This window comes from Heterodontus francisci, chromosome 49 (assembly GCF_036365525.1).
Source record: "Heterodontus francisci isolate sHetFra1 chromosome 49, sHetFra1.hap1, whole genome shotgun sequence".
Taxonomy (NCBI): Eukaryota; Metazoa; Chordata; class Chondrichthyes; order Heterodontiformes; family Heterodontidae; genus Heterodontus; species Heterodontus francisci.
In genome coordinates this window covers 10,398,715-10,414,169 of record NC_090419.1, presented here as the reverse complement: position 1 = coordinate 10,414,169, position 15,455 = coordinate 10,398,715, and the positions used below count along the sequence as shown (strand labels likewise).

At 54.5% G+C, this 15,455-nt stretch overlaps 1 protein-coding gene across 1 annotated transcript in view; it reads left to right on the top strand.

Annotated features, from left to right (window-relative positions):
• LOC137358244 (voltage-dependent L-type calcium channel subunit alpha-1D-like) overlaps window positions 1–15,208 on the top strand; it is a 170,443-nt gene extending 155,235 nt beyond the window's left edge. The window contains exons 43-48 of the mRNA XM_068024140.1: window positions 1,294–1,499; window positions 8,092–8,232; window positions 10,782–10,933; window positions 12,535–12,650; window positions 13,788–14,105; window positions 14,957–15,208. Of these exons, the coding sequence (XP_067880241.1) occupies window positions 1,294–1,499; window positions 8,092–8,232; window positions 10,782–10,933; window positions 12,535–12,650; window positions 13,788–14,105; window positions 14,957–15,208 (1,185 nt within the window). The remainder of the gene's footprint in view (window positions 1–1,293; window positions 1,500–8,091; window positions 8,233–10,781; window positions 10,934–12,534; window positions 12,651–13,787; window positions 14,106–14,956) is intronic.
• Window positions 15,209–15,455: the final 247 nt, after the last annotated feature.

Genomic DNA, 15,455 nt, shown 5'->3' with positions numbered 1-15,455 from the left:
TGGGAGTGTTTGATGGGGGACAGTGTAGGGGGAGCTTTACTCTGTATCTAACCCCGTACTGTACCTGTCCTGGGAGCGTTTGATGGGGACAGTGTCGAGGGAGCTTTACTCTGTATCTAACCCCCGTACTGTACCTGTCCTGGGAGCGTTTGATGGGGACAGTGTCGAGGAAGCTTAACTCTGTATCTAACCCCCGTACTGTACCTGTCCTGGGAGTGTTTGATGGGGACAGTGTCGAGGGAGCTTTACTCTCTGTCTAACCCCCGTGCTGTACCTGTCCTGGGAGTGTTTGATGGGGACAGTGTAGAGGGAGCTTTACTCTCTGTCTAACCCCCGTACTGTACCTGTCCTGGGAGTGTTTGATGGGGACAGTGTAGAGGGAGCTTTACTCTGTATCTAACCCCGTGCTGTCTCTGTCCTGGGAGTGTTTAATGGGGACAGTGTAGAGGGAGCTTTACTCTGTATCTAACCCCGTGCTGTCTCTGTCCTGGGAGTGTTTAATGGGGACAGTGTAGAGGGAGCTTTACTCTGTATCTAACCCCCGTACTGTACCTGTCCTGGGAGTGTTTGATGGGGACAGTGTAGAGGGAGCTTTACTCTGTATCTAACCCCGTGCTGTCTCTGTCCTGGGAGTGTTTAATGGGGACAGTGTAGAGGGAGCTTTACTCTGTATCTAACCCCGTGCTGTCTCTGTCCTGGGAGTGTTTAATGGGGACAGTGTAGAGGGAGCTTTACTCTGTATCTAACCCCGTGCTGTCTCTGTCCTGGGAGTGTTTGATGGGGACAGTGTAGAGGGAGCTTTACTCTGTATCTAACCCCCGTACTGTACCTGTCCTGGGGAGTGTTTGATGGGGGACAGTGTAGAGGGAGCTTTACTCTGTATCTAACCCCCGTACTGTACCTGTCCTGGGGAGTGTTTGATGGGGACAGTGTAGAGGGAGCTTTACTCTGTATCTAACCCCCGTGCTGTACCTGTCCTGGGGAGTGTTTGATGGGGACAGTGTCGAGGGAGCTTTACTCTGTATCTAACCCCCGTGCTGTACCTGTCCTGGGGAGTGTTTGATGGGGACAGTGTAGAGGGAGCTTTACTCTGTATCTAACCCCCATGCTGTACCTGTCCTGGGGAGTGTTTGATGGGGACAGTGTAGAGGGAGCTTTACTCTGTATCTAACCCCGGGCTGTACCTGTCCTGGGGAGTGTTTGATGGGGACAGTGTAGAGGGAGCTTTACTCTGTATCTAACTCCCGTGCTGTCTCTGTCCTGAATCTTCATTGATGCCTCTGCCTCCTACAGAATTCGGAGAGACGCGGCTCGAAAGCCTCAGATGTTTCTGTCCACTCTGTTTCCATTCTGATTGGCAGTGACTCTGCCCAGGAGCCCAACGCCAGGCTGGTGGTGAACGGGTCGACGCATGGCAGTCAGAGCGTACGGACTGTTAGCCAAGATGATTCGGATCAGACGCACCCACCGAGTACAGACAGGAAGGCCAGTAACAGCAGGTAGTCAGTTGTCTTTGCTCAGAGTCTATTCCTCATGCCCACCCCTCCCGACTGGCCCGTCCCACCAACACATCATCCAACTGCAGAGTGCTTCATCTGTCAGGCTGAACCCCAGGCTGTTCGTCTGTGGCGGGCGTTACAACTAAACACACGCCACTCCTGTCCAAACCCCAATCTGACTGTGTGCTGTGCATTGTGGACAACAATCAAAAGAAGGGATTACTTCCAAACTGAGGGTTTGAGATGTACCCTGCAAGAAACAGGGGTGAGGGATATGGGGAGAAGGTGGGTAGATGGGGAGTGAGGGAAATGGGGAGAAGGTGGGTAGGTGGGGATTGAGGGATATGGGGAGAAGGTGGGTAGGTGGGGATTGAGGGATATGGGGAGAAGGTGGGTAGGTGGGGATTGAGGGATATGGGGAGAAGGTGGGTATGTGGGGAGTGAGGGATATGGGGAGAAGGTGGGTAGGTGGGGATTGAGGGATATGGGGAGAAGGTGGGTAGGTGGGGAGTGAGGGATATGGGGAGAAGGTGGGTAGGTGGGGATTAACGGATATGGGGAGAAGGTGGGTAGGTGGGGAATGAGGGATATGGGGAGAAGGTGGGTAGGTGGGGATTGAGGGATATGGGGAGAAGGTGGGTAGGTGGGGATTGAGGGATATGGGGAGAAGGTGGGTACGTGGGGATTAACGGATATGGGGAGAAGGTGGGTAGGTGGGGAATGAGGGATATGGGGAGAAGGTGGGTAGGTGGGGATTGAGGGATATGGGGAGAAGGTGGGTAGGTGGGGATTGAGGGATATGCGGAGAAGGTGGGTAGGTGGGGATTAACGGATATGGGGAGAAGGTGGGTAGGTGGGGAATGAGGGATATGGGGAGAAGGTGGGTAGGTGGGGGAGTGAGGGATATGGGGAGAAGGTGGGTAGGTGGGGAATGAGGGATATGGGGAGAAGGTGGGTAGGTGGGGGAGTGAGGGATATGGGGAGAAGGTGGGTAGGTGGGGAATGAGGGATATGGGGAGAAGGTGGGTAGGTGGGGAGTGAGGGATATGGGGAGAAGGTGGGTAGGTGGGGATTAACGGATATGGGGAGAAGGTGGGTAGGTGGGGATTAACGGATATGGGGAGAAGGTGGGTAGGTGGGGAATGAGGGATATGGGGAGAAGGTGGGTAGGTGGGGATTGAGGGATATGGGGAGAAGGTGGGTAGGTGGGGATTGAGGGATATGCGGAGAAGGTGGGTAGGTGGGGATTAACGGATATGGGGAGAAGGTGGGTAGGTGGGGAATGAGGGATATGGGGAGAAGGTGGGTAGGTGGGGATTGAGGGATATGGGGAGAAGGTGGGTAGGTGGGGATTAACGGATATGGGGAGAAGGTGGGTAGGTGGGGAATGATGGATATGGGGAGAAGGTGGGTAGGTGGGGATTAACGGATACGGGGAGAAGGTGGGTAGGTGGGGAGTGAGGGATATGGGGAGAAGGTGGGTAGGTGGGGATTGAGGGATATGCGGAGAAGGTGGGTAGGTGGGGATTGAGGGATATGGGGAGAAGGTGGGTAGGTGGGGATTGAGGGATATGGGGAGAAGGTGGGTAGGTGGGGATTAACGGATATGGGGAGAAGGTGGGTAGGTGGGGATTGAGGGATATGGGGAGAAGGTGGGTAGGTGGGGATTGAGGGATATGCGGAGAAGGTGGGTAGGTGGGGATTAACGGATATGGGGAGAAGGTGGGTAGGTGGGGATTGAGGGATATGCGGAGAAGGTGGGTAGGTGGGGATTAACGGATATGGGGAGAAGGTGGGTAGGTGGGGAATGAGGGATATGGGGAGAAGGTGGGTAGGTGGGGATTAACGGATATGGGGAGAAGGTGGGTAGGTGGGGATTAACGGATATGGGGAGAAGGTGGGTAGGTGGGGAATGAGGGATATGGGGAGAAGGTGGGTAGGTGGGGGAGTGAGGGATATGGGGAGAAGGTGGGTAGGTGGGGATTAACGGATATGGGGAGAAGGTGGGTAGGTGGGGAATGATGGATATGGGGAGAAGGTGGGTAGGTGGGGATTGAGGGATATGCGGAGAAGGTGGGTAGGTGGGGAGTGAGGGATATGGGGAGAAGGTGGGTAGGTGGGGATTGAGGGATATGCGGAGAAGGTGGGTAGGTGGGGATTGAGGGATATGGGGAGAAGGTGGGTAGGTGGGGATTGAGGGATATGCGGAGAAGGTGGGTAGGTGGGGATTAACGGATATGGGGAGAAGGTGGGTAGGTGGGGATTAACGGATATGGGGAGAAGGTGGGTAGGTGGGGGAGTGAGGGATATGGGGAGAAGGTGGGTAGGTGGGGATTAACGGATATGGGGAGAAGGTGGGTAGGTGGGGGAGTGAGGGATATGGGGAGAAGGTGGGTAGGTGGGGATTAACGGATATGGGGAGAAGGTGGGTAGGTGGGGATTGAGGGATATGGGGAGAAGGTGGTACATGGAGATTGAGGGATATGGGGAGAAGGTGGGTAGGTGGGGATTGAGGGATATGGGCTGAAGGTGGGTAGGTGGGGAGTGAGGGGTTTGGGGAGAAGGTGGGTAGATGGGAGTGAGGGAGATGGGGAGAAGGTGGTTAGTTGGGGAGTGTGGGATATGGGGAGAAGGTGGGTAGATGGGATTGAGGGATATGAGGAGAAGGTTGGCAGGTGGCGTTTGAGGGAGAAGGTGGGTAGGTGGGGAGTGAGGGATATGGGGAGAAGGTGGATATGTGGAGATTGAGGGATATGGGGAATAAGGTGGATATGTGGGGATTGAGGGATATGGGGAGAAGGTGGGTAGGTGGGGATTGAGGGATATGGGGAGAAGGTGGGTAGGTGGGGATTAACGGATATGGGGAGAAGGTGGATAGGTGGGGGTTGAGGGATATGGGGAGAAGGTGGGTAGGTGGGGATTGACGGATATGCGGAGAAGGTGGGTAGGTGGGGATTGACGGATATGCGGAGAAGGTGGGTAGGTGGGGATTGAGGGATATGGGGAGAAGGTGGGTAGGTGGGGATTGAGGGATATGGGGAGAAGGTGGGTAGGTGGGGATTGAGGGATATGGGGAGAAGGTGGCTAGGTGGGGATTGACGGATATGGGGAGAGGGTGGGTATGTGGGGATTGACGGATATGGGGAGAAGGTGGTACATGGAGATTTAGGGATATTGGGAGAAGGTGGGTAGGTGGGGAGTGAGGGGTATGGGGAGAAGGTGGGTAGATGGGAGTGAGTGAGATGGGGAGAAGGTGGTTAGTTGGGGAGTGAGGGATATGGGGAGAAGGTGGGTGTGAGGGATATGGGGAGAAGGTGGGTAGGTGGGGAGAGAGGGATCTGGGGAGAAGGTTGGGTCGTTGGAGATTGAGGGATATGGGGAGAAGGTGGGTAGGTGGGGATTGAGGGATATGGGGAGAAGGTGGGCAGGTGGGGGATTGAGGGAGAAGGGGAGAAGGTGGGTCGGTGGGAGTGATGGATATGGGGAGAAGGTGGGTAGGTGGGGAGTGAGGGATATGGGGAGAAGGTGGGTAGGTGGGGATTGAGGGATATGGGGAGGTGGTGTGCCGGGGAGTGAGGGATATGGGGAGAGGGTGGGTATGTGGGGATTGACGGATATGGGGAGAAGGTGGGATATGGGGAGAAGGTGGGTAGGTGGGGAGTGAGGGGTATGGGGAGAAGGTGAGCAGATGGGATTGAGGGATATGGGGAGAAGGTGGGCAGGTGGGGTTTGAGGGAGAAGGGGAGAAGGTGGGTAGGTGGGAGTGATGGATATGGGGAGAAGGTGGGGGATTGAGGGAGAAGGGGAGAAGGTGGGTCGGTGGGAGTGATGGATATGGGGAGATGGTGGGTAGATGGGATTGAGGGATATGGGGAGAAGGTGGGCAGGTGGGGTTTGAGGGAGAAGGGGAGAAGGTGGGTAGGTGGGTGTGAGGGATATGGGGAGAAGGTGGGTGTGAGGGATATGGGGAGAAGGTGGGTAGGTGCGGAGTGAGGGATCTGGGGAGAAGGTTGGGTAGTTGGAGATTGAGGGATATGGGGAGAAGGTGGGTAGGTGGGGATTGAGGGAGATGGGGAGAAGGTGGGCAGGTGGGGGATTGAGGGAGAAGGGGAGAAGGAGGGTCGGTGGGAGTGATGGATATGGGGAGAAGGTGGGTAGGTGGGGAGTGAGGGAAATGGGGAGAGGGTGGGTAGGTGGGGATTGAGGGATATGGGAAGAAGGTGGGTAGGTGGGGAGTGAGGGATATGGGCAGAAGGTGGGTAGGTGGGGAGTGAGGGAAATGGGGAGAGGGTGGGTAGGTGGGGATTGAGGGATATGGGAAGAAGGTGGGTAGGTGGGGAGTGAGGGATATGGGGAGAAGGTGGGTAGGTGGGGAGTGAGGGGTTTGGGGAGAAGGTGGGTAGATGGGAGTGAGGGAGATGGGGAGAAGGTGGTTAGTTGGGGAGTGAGGGATCTGGGCAGAAGGTGGGTAGATGAGATTGAGGGATATGGGGAGAAGGTGGGCAGGTGGGAGTGAGGGATATGGGGAGAAGGTGGGTAGGTGGTGAGTGAGGGATATGGGGAGAAGGTGGGTAGGTGGGAGTGAGGGATATGGGGAGAAGGTGGGTAGGTGGTGAGTGAGGGATATGGGGAGAAGGTGGGTAGGTGGGGATTGAGGGATATGGGGAGGTGCGTAGGTGGGGAGTGAGGGATATGGGGAGAAGGTGGGTAGGTGGTGAGTGAGGGATATGGGGAGAAGGTGGGTAGGTGGGGATTGAGGGATATGGGGAGGTGCGTAGGTGGGGAGTGAGGGATATGGGGAGAAGGTGGGCAGGTGGGAGTGAGGGACATGGAGAGAAGGTGTGTAGGTGGGGATTGAGGGATATGGGAAGAAGGTGGGTAGGTGGGGAGTGAGGGCTATGGGGAGGTGGGTAGGTGGGGAGTGAGGGATATGGGGAAAAGGTGGGTAGATGGGAGTGAGGGAGATGGGGAGTAGGTGGGGAGTGAGGGATATGGGGAGGTGGGTAGGTGGGAAGTGAGGGATATGGTGAGAAGGTGGGTAGGTGGGGAGGGATATAGGGAGAAGGTGGGTATGTGGGGAGTGTGGGATATGGGGAAAAGGTGGGGAGTGAGGGATATGGGGAGAAGATGGGTAGATAGGGAGTGAGGGATATGGGGAGAAGGTGGGTAGGTGGGGGATTGAAGGATATGGGGAGTGAGGGTTATGGGGAGAAGGTGGGTCGGTGGGATTGAGGGATATGGGGAGAAGGTGGGGATTGAGGGATATGGGGAGAAGGTGGGTATTGAGGAATATGGGGAGAAGGTGGGTAGGTGGGGAGTGAGGGATATGGGGAGAAGGTGGGTAGGTTGGGAGTGAGGGATATGGGGAGTAGATGGGTAGGTGGGATTGTGGGATATGGGGAGAAGGTGGTTGGGGGGGAGTGAGGGATATGGGGAGAAGGTGGGTAGGTGGGGGATTGAGGGATATGGGGAGAAGGTGCGTAGGTGGGAGTGAGGGATATGGGGAGAAGGTGGGTCGGTGGGGGATTGAGGGATATGGGGAGAAGGTGGGTAGATGGGGGAGTGAGGGATATGGGGAGAAGGTGGGTAGATGGGGGAGTGAGGGATATGGGGAGAAGGTGGGTAGGTGGGGGATTGAGGGATATGGGGAGAAGGTGCATCGGTGGGAGTGAGGGATATGGGGAGAAGGTGGGTCGGTGGGGGATTGAGGGATATGGGGAGAAGGTGGGTAGATGGGGGAGTGAGGGATATAGGGAGAAGGTGGGTAGGTGGGGGATTGAGGGATATGGGGAGAAGGTGGGTAGGTGGGGGAGTGAGGGATATGGGGGGTAGGTGGGGAGTGAGGGATATGGGGAGATGGTGGGTAGATGAGGGAGTGAGGGATATGGGGAGAAGGTGGGTAGGTGGGGGATTGAGGGATATGGGGAGGAGGTGGGTAGGTGGGGAGTGAGGGATATGGGGAGGAGGTGGATGGTTGGGGAGTGAGGGATATGGGGAGGAGGTGGATGGTTGGGGAGTGAGGGATATGGGGAGAAGGTGGGCCGGTGGGGGATTGAGGGATAAGGGGAGAAGGTGGGGATTGAGGGATATGGGGAGGAGGTGGGTAGGTGAGGAGTGAGGGATCTGGGGAGAAGGTGGGGAGTGAGGGATATGGGGAGGAGGTGGATAGGTGGGGCGGCACAGTGGTGCAGTGGTTAGCACCGCAGCCTCACAGCTCCAGGGACCCGGGTTCGATTCTGGGTACTGCCTGTGTGGAGTTTGCAAGTTCTCCCTGTGTCTGCACCTCCGGGTGCTCCGGTTTCCTCCCACAGCCAAAGACTTGCAGGTTGATGGGTTAATTGGCCATTATAAATCGCCCCTAGTGTAGGTAGGTGGTAGGGAAATATATAGGGACAGGTGGGGATGTGGAAGGAATATGGGATTAGTATAAATGGGTGGTTGATGGTCGGCACAGACTTGGTGGGCCGAAGGGCCTGTTTCAGTGCTGTATCTCTAAACTAAACTAAGGTGGGATTGAGGGATATATGAAGAAGGTGGGTCGGTGGGCTGTGGGATCGTTTTCCTAAAGATTCTTGTATTCCAATGTGTATAGGAGAGATTCTAAGAGTGAAGTGTACCCACCAGCCGTTCGGAAAGAGGAACCGGAGGAAGAATACATTGAGGACTATCTCTCTGGGGAACAAGGATATTATAGCAGGGACGAGGACAATGAAAGTGTGACCTCCAGAGATAGGTAGGAGTGGATCCTGCTGGCTTTTCGGCCACTGGTTCTGAGATTGCGTCAACTGTGATCGAACATTTTATCCAAAAGGGATCTCAGGTTTAATATCTCATCTGATAGATGCTCCCTCCAACAGCGGATGCAAGCCTAGTCTGTCCAATCATTCCTCATAAGTCAACCCGCCCATTCCAGGTATCAGTCTAGTAAACCTTCTCCGTACTGCCTCCAACACATTAACATCCTTCCTTAAATAAGGAGACCAGTACTGTACACAGTACTCCAGATGTGGTCTCACCAATGCCCTGTATAGCTGAAGCATAACCTCCCTACTTTTATATTCAATTCCACTCACGATGAATGATAACATTCTGTTAGCTTTCCTAATTACGTGCTGTACCTGCATACTAACCTTTTGCGATTCCTGCACTAGGACACCCAGATCCCTCTGCATCTCAGAGCTCTGCAATCTCTCACCATTTTGATAACATGCTGCTTTATTATTCTTCCTGCCAAAATGGACAATTTCACCCTTTCCCACATTATACTCCATTTGCCAGGTCTTTGCCCACTCACTTAACCTATCTGTATCCCTTTGTAACCCCCTTATGTCCTCTTCACAAGTTATTTTCCTACCTATCTTTGTGTCATCAGCAAATTTAGCAAACAAACCTTCGGTCCCTTCATCCCAGTCATTTATATAAACCATAAAAATTTGAGGCCCCTGCACTGATCTCTGTGGCACACCACTCATTACACCTTGCCAACCAGAAAATGACCCATTTATATCTTCTCTCTGTATCCTGTTCGCTAACCAATCTTCTATCCATGTCAAAATGTTACCCCCTACACCATGAGCTTTTATTTTCTGCAATAACCTTTGATGTGGCACCTTATCAAATGCCTTCTGGAAATCTAAGTACAATACATCCTCCGGTTACACTTTATCCACAGCACATGTAACTCCCTCAAAGAACTCCAATAAATTGGTTAAACATGATTTCCCTTTCACAAAACCATGTTGACTCTGCCTTATTACCTTGAATTTTTCTAAAGGCCCTGCTATAACATATTTAATAATAGCTTCTTACATTTTCCCTAAGACAGATGTTAAGCTAACTGGCCTGTAGTTTCCTGCTTTCTGTCTCTTTCCCTTTTTGAATAAAGGAGTTACATTCGCTATTTTCCAATCTAATGGACCCTTCCTGTATCTAGATAGGGAGGGTTATAGGGGCTGGAGGAGGTTACAGAGATAGGGAGGGTTGTAGGGGCTGGAGGAGGTTACAGAGATAGGGAGGGTTGTAGGTGCTGGAGGAGGTTACAGAGATAGGGAGGGTTGTAGGGCTGGAGGAGGTTACAGTGATAGGGAGGGTTGTCGGGGCTGGAGGAGGTTACAGTGATGGGGAGGGTTGTCGGGGCTGGAGGAGGTTACAGAGATATGGAGGGTTGTAGGGGCTGGAGGAGGTTACAGAGATAGGGAGGGTTGTAGGGGCTGGAGGAGGTTACAGAGATAGGGAGAGTTGTCGGGACTGGAGGAGGTTACAGTGATAGGGAGGGTTGTAGGGGCTGGAGGAGGTTACAGAGATAGGGAGGGTTGTAGGGGCTGGAGGAGGTTACAGAGATAGGAAGGGTTGTAGGGACTGGAGGAGGTTACAGAGATAGGGAGCGTTGTAGGGGCTGGAGGAGGTTACAGAGATAGGGAGGGTTGTAGGGACTGGAGGAGGTTACAGAGATAGGGAGCGTTGTAGGGGCTGGAGGAGGTTACAGAGATAGGGAGGGTTGTAGGGACTGGAGGAGGTTACAGAGATAGGGAGAGTTGTAGGGGCTGGAGGAGGTTACAGAGATAGGGAGGGTTGTAGGGCTGGAGGAGGTTACAGTGATAGGGAGGGTTGTCGGGGCTGGAGGAGGTTACAGTGATGGGGAGGGTTGTCGGGGCTGGAGGAGGTTACAGAGATATGGAGGGTTGTAGGGGCTGGAGGAGGTTACAGAGATAGGGAGGGTTGTAGGGGCTGGAGGAGGTTACAGAGATAGGGAGAATTGTCGGGACTGGAGGAGGTTACAGAGATAGGGAGGGTTGTAGGGGCTGGAGGAGGTTACAGAGATAGGGAGGGTTGTAGGGACTGGAGGAGGTTACAGAGATAGGGAGGGTTGTCGGAGGTTACAGAGATAGGGAGGGTTGTAGGGGCTGGAGGAGGTTACAGAGATAGGAAGGGTTGTAGGGGCTGGAGGAGGTTACAGAGATGTTGCAGAACGGGAGCCAGTGTAGGTCAGTGAGCACAGGGGGTGACGGGTGAACAGGACTCGGTGTGAGTTAAGACTCAGGGGCAGCAGAGATTGGGAGAGCTACAGTTAGTGGAAGGGGGACGGAGGGAGCCAGGCCAGGAGAATGGTGGGATAGTTGGGTCTTGGACGATTTATGCAGCAGATAGGGTGAGGGTCAGAGATGTTTGGGGGGTGGGGTTGGTGGAGCGTCCTCTCAGTGCAAGTAAATGTTTAGACGGGTTAAGCATTTTCTGACGACTCACTCCGAAATCCCTCCGTGTGCCCATTTCCGCTCACAACAGGCCATCAGATGCAGGCGAGCTCCAAACCAATTATGGTTTGCGGAATATTCCGCCCACTTCTGGACGTTACGGACATCGCGACAGCAAGACCCCCGTGCAGTCTGAGGCCAGACGGTCACCAAGGAGACGGCTGCTTCCTCCCACACCAGCAGGTAGGCAGGAACACCACAGTCACCTGTTTTGGGGGCTGCTGTTTTTAGCGGACATTTAAGAGGTTTCAGCACAGCAAGGGGACATTTGTTTTTCCTATAGTAATCTCCAAACTAATCCCACTGCCCCACTCTCTCCCCATAGCCCTGTATTAATCACAAACTAATCCCACTGCCCCACTCTCTCCCCATAGCCCTGTATCAATCCCCAAACTAATCCCACTGCCCCACTCTCTCCCCATAGAACCTGTATCAATCTCCAAACTAATTCCACTGCCCCGCTCTCTCCCCATAGCCCTGTATCAATCCCCAAACTAATCCCACTTCCCCGCTCTCTCCCCATAGCCCTATATCAATCTCCAAACTAATCCCACTGCCCCGCTCTCTCCCCATAGCCCTGTATCAATCTCCAAATTAATCCCACTGTCCACTCTCTCCCCATAGCCCTGTATCAATCCCAAACTAATCCCACTTCCCCGCTCTCTCCCCATAGCCCTGTATCAATCTCAAACTAATTCCACTGCCCCGCTCTCTCCCCATAGCCCTGTATCAATCCCCAAACTAATCCCACTGCCCCGCTCTCTTCCCATAGCCCTGTATCAATCTCAAACTAATTCCACTGCCCCGCTCTCTCCCCATAGCCCTGTATTAATCACAAACTAATCCCACTTCCCCGCTCTCTCCCCATAGCCCTGTATCAATCCCAAACTAATCCCACTGCCCCGCTCTCTCCCCATAGCCCTGTATCAATCCCAAACTAATCCCACTTCCCCGCTCTCTCCCCATAGCCCTGTATCAATCCCAAACTAATCCCACTGCCCCGCTCTCTCCCCATAGCCCTGTATCAATCCCAAACTAATCCCACTGCCCCGCTCTCTCCCCATAGCCCTGTATCAATCCCAAACTAATTCCACTGCCCCGCTCTCTCCCCATAGCCCTGTATTAATCACAAACTAATCCCACTTCCCCGCTCTCTCCCCATAGCCCTGTATCAATCTCAAACTAATTCCACTGCCCCGCTCTCTCCCCATAGCCCTGTATTAATCACAAACTAATCCCACTTCCCCGCTCTCTCCCCATAGCCCTGTATCAATCCCAAACTAATCCCACTGCCCCGCTCTCTCCCCATAGCCCTGTATCAATCTCAAACTAATCCCACTGCCCCACTCTCTCCCCATAGCCCTGTATCAATCCCCAAACTAATCCCACTGCCCCACTCTCTCCCCATAGCCCTGTATCAATCCCAAACTAATCCCACTGCCCCGCTCTCACCCCATAGCCCTGTATCAATCCCCAAACTAATCCCACTGCCCCACTCTCTCCCCATAGCCCTGTATCAATCCCCAAACTAATCCCACTGTCCCACTCTCTCCCCATAGCCCTGTATCAATCCCCAAACTAATCCCACTGCCCCGCTCTCTCCCTATAGCCCTGTATCAATCCCAAACTAATCCCACTGCCCCACTCTTTTGCCATAGTCCTGTATCAATCCCAAACTAATTCCAGAGCTGCCATATAATTATACTCCGTTCTGGGTTCTGTTGGTATTTTCGAGTGATGAGTCACTTCGAGCTGGATGTTAATCGTTCAGTCTTCCATTTCAGGGCGCACGCCGAACTTCAGCATTCAGTGTCTGAGCCGCCAGGACAGCAACGATGACATCCCTATCCCCGGCACCTACCAGCAACGCAAGTTGCCCCGCACAGCTTTGCAACACCAGGTACAGCCGCAGTCTTTAAAGGGCTGCAGTCTTTGTAAAGGTAGTATATTCACGAACATGACCCAAACCATGGCAAACCATAACATCACCCAGTCTGCCCAGACAGTAAGCATAATAGTCTGCCTGAGATATTATCTTCCCCACACTCCCCCCGCCTTTCCCCCCCCCCCCCCCTCACATCGTCTCCTTTAACGCTACAGTCGCACTCTCTGTGGGCGGGTGTCGTCATTCACCGAGCAAACAAAGGTGGTTGTTATTCTGGGGACCTGTGGCTAAATTGCCCTGCTACGGAATTATTTTCGAGATTTCTTTAAATACAGGAACAGGAGGAGGCCATTCAGCCCCTCCACCCTGTTCCGCCATTCAATCAGACCGTGGCTGATCTGTATTTTAACTCCATTTCCCTGCCTTGGTTCCCTAACCCTTAATCCACTCACGCAACTAAAATCGATCAATCTCGGGTTTGAAATTTCCAATTGAGCCCCCCCCCCCCCACTCCGGCCTCGACAGCTTTCTGGGGGTAGAGAGTTCCAGATTTCCACTCCCCCTTTGTGTGAAGAAGTGCTTCCTGACATCACCCCTGAACGGCCTGGCTCAGATTTTAAGGTTCTGCCCCCACCAGAGGAAATAGTTTCTCTCTATCGCAATGAGTGATGTATTGGACCTTGTAGGGCATCACACTGAATCTCTAACCCTCTCCTCTTTTTAGTAAAGCAGGTGGGGCAGTGGGGAGGGGGTTTGCAGAGGCAGTCACTAAATAGAGATCAGGAGCCCCCCTTGGGCCGGATAATCCAGACGCATTCTGGACTCTCCCTCCCTCCCTATCCTGCTTGATACTTGCACGGGCGAGCCCCTCCCTCTGCTATGCACTGCACCGACCTGCCCGATTTCAGCCCAAGTGAGGGGAGGGGGTCCCCCCACCACTGAAAAATGCAGACGCAGCCGGATAGACGAGATGGCGTCCAACCGCGATGCACCCCTTAGTTGACTTTCTCAGCGGTGCTCAATATCTGAGGTGTGCCTGGGGTTCGGTGCAGCAACCCCGGGGAACCACTGGAGTACGATCCTGTTGGACAGCAAGGAGGATATCGCACGGCCAGGTCTGACATTGACCTATGTTCTCATTGTTTACGACAGGCTTACGATGCTGGTAGCTACGACTCCCGTAGGAGCAGCAGTCACTCGTCCGCGGGCTCCACACAGTCCTGGGCCACCCCGCCGCTGTCCAGGGCCAAGAGAAGCCGCGTCTTCTACGCCCCCTTGATCCTGGTGGAGCCCGAGGAGCAGTGGAACAAGAAGAACCACAGCCTGTCCTCCCTTCCCCGAAGCCGGTGGTACACAGAGGAACTGGACTCACCATACCGCACCTACACCGCGGCTACGCTCAGGGTCCCTGGACAGCTCGATCACCGCTACAACGACAAGCAGGGGAGCGCCGACAGCCTCGTGGAGGCCGTGAGTCCCAGCGCATTCGCACCGCGCTTTAACAGTTACGCAGGTCAGAGGTCGAGGGTTGTCCCAGCATGGCAGGGCTGACAGTACGGAGACAGCGCCGCACTGTCGGAGGGTAAGTACTGAGGGAGAGCCTCACTGTCGGAGGGTCAGTACTGAGGGAGCGCCTCACTGTCGGAGGGTCAGTACTGAGGGAGCGCCGCACTGTCGGAGGGTCAGTACTGAGGGAGAGCCTCACTGTCGGAGGGTCAGTACTGAGGGAGAGCCTCACTGTCGGAGGGTCAGTACTGAGGGAGCGCCGCACTGTCGGAGGGTCAGTACTGAGGGAGAGCCTCACTGTCGGAGGGTCAGTACTGAGGGAGAGCCTCACTGTCGGAGGGTCAGTACTGAGGGAGCGCCGCACTGTCGGAGGGGCCGTCTTTCAGTATGAGACATTCGACCCGAGGCCCCCGTCTGCCCTCTCAGGTGGATGTAAAAGATCCCACGGCCACCATTGGAAGGAGAGCGGGGTGCAGGGGGGAGTTCTCCCCGGTGTCCTGGGGCCGATATTTATCCCACAACCAACATCACTAAAGAAACAGATGTTCTGGGTTACTTATCACATTGCTGTTTGTGGGATCTTGCTGTGCACGAATCGGATGCTGCGTTTCCTACATTACAAGAGTGACCACAATTCAGTAAAACTCCTGCAGTGGGTGTGAGGGTCTTTGGGATGTGCTGAGGTGGTGAACGGAGCTGGAGAGATGGGAGTCCCTTTCTTCTCATTCCTCTCTTCCTTCCCTCCACCCTCCTTCCCTCTCTGTCATTCTCTCCTCTCGGGACTGACTCTTTCTCTTCCTCCCTCTCTCCTGCAGGTGCTGATCTCCGAGGGGCTGGAACTCTACGCTCGGGACCCCAAGTTTGTGGCATTTGCCAAGCGAGAGATCGCCGACGCCTGCCACATGACAGTGGACGAGATGGAGAGTGCCGCCAGCGACCTGCTGGGCCGGAGGGGACGGGTGCTGAGCCGCCGGGAATACGGGCCGGCCTACAGTGACGAGGAGCCCGCCCAGGGGGCGGACGAGGAGGAGCTGCACGACGAGATGACCTGCGTGACCTCCTTCTAGCGCTTTGCTCCCTCTCTGTCCCATTGGAAACTGACTCTTGTTCTCCTTTTGGCGTACGCTGTTGAGTCAGTGGTGGACGGTGGGGGAGGGGGGGTTGTAGGAGGAGGGTATGTGGGGGGGGTGAGGAGTGTTGAGGGAGGTGGGGGAGTGCACGAGGCAGTCATCTATTAAAAAAAAATTGCATATTTGAAATGGCCGTTCGCAAGTCACTGTGTTTAAAATGGCTGCCGTGGGCTCTCGCCACCAG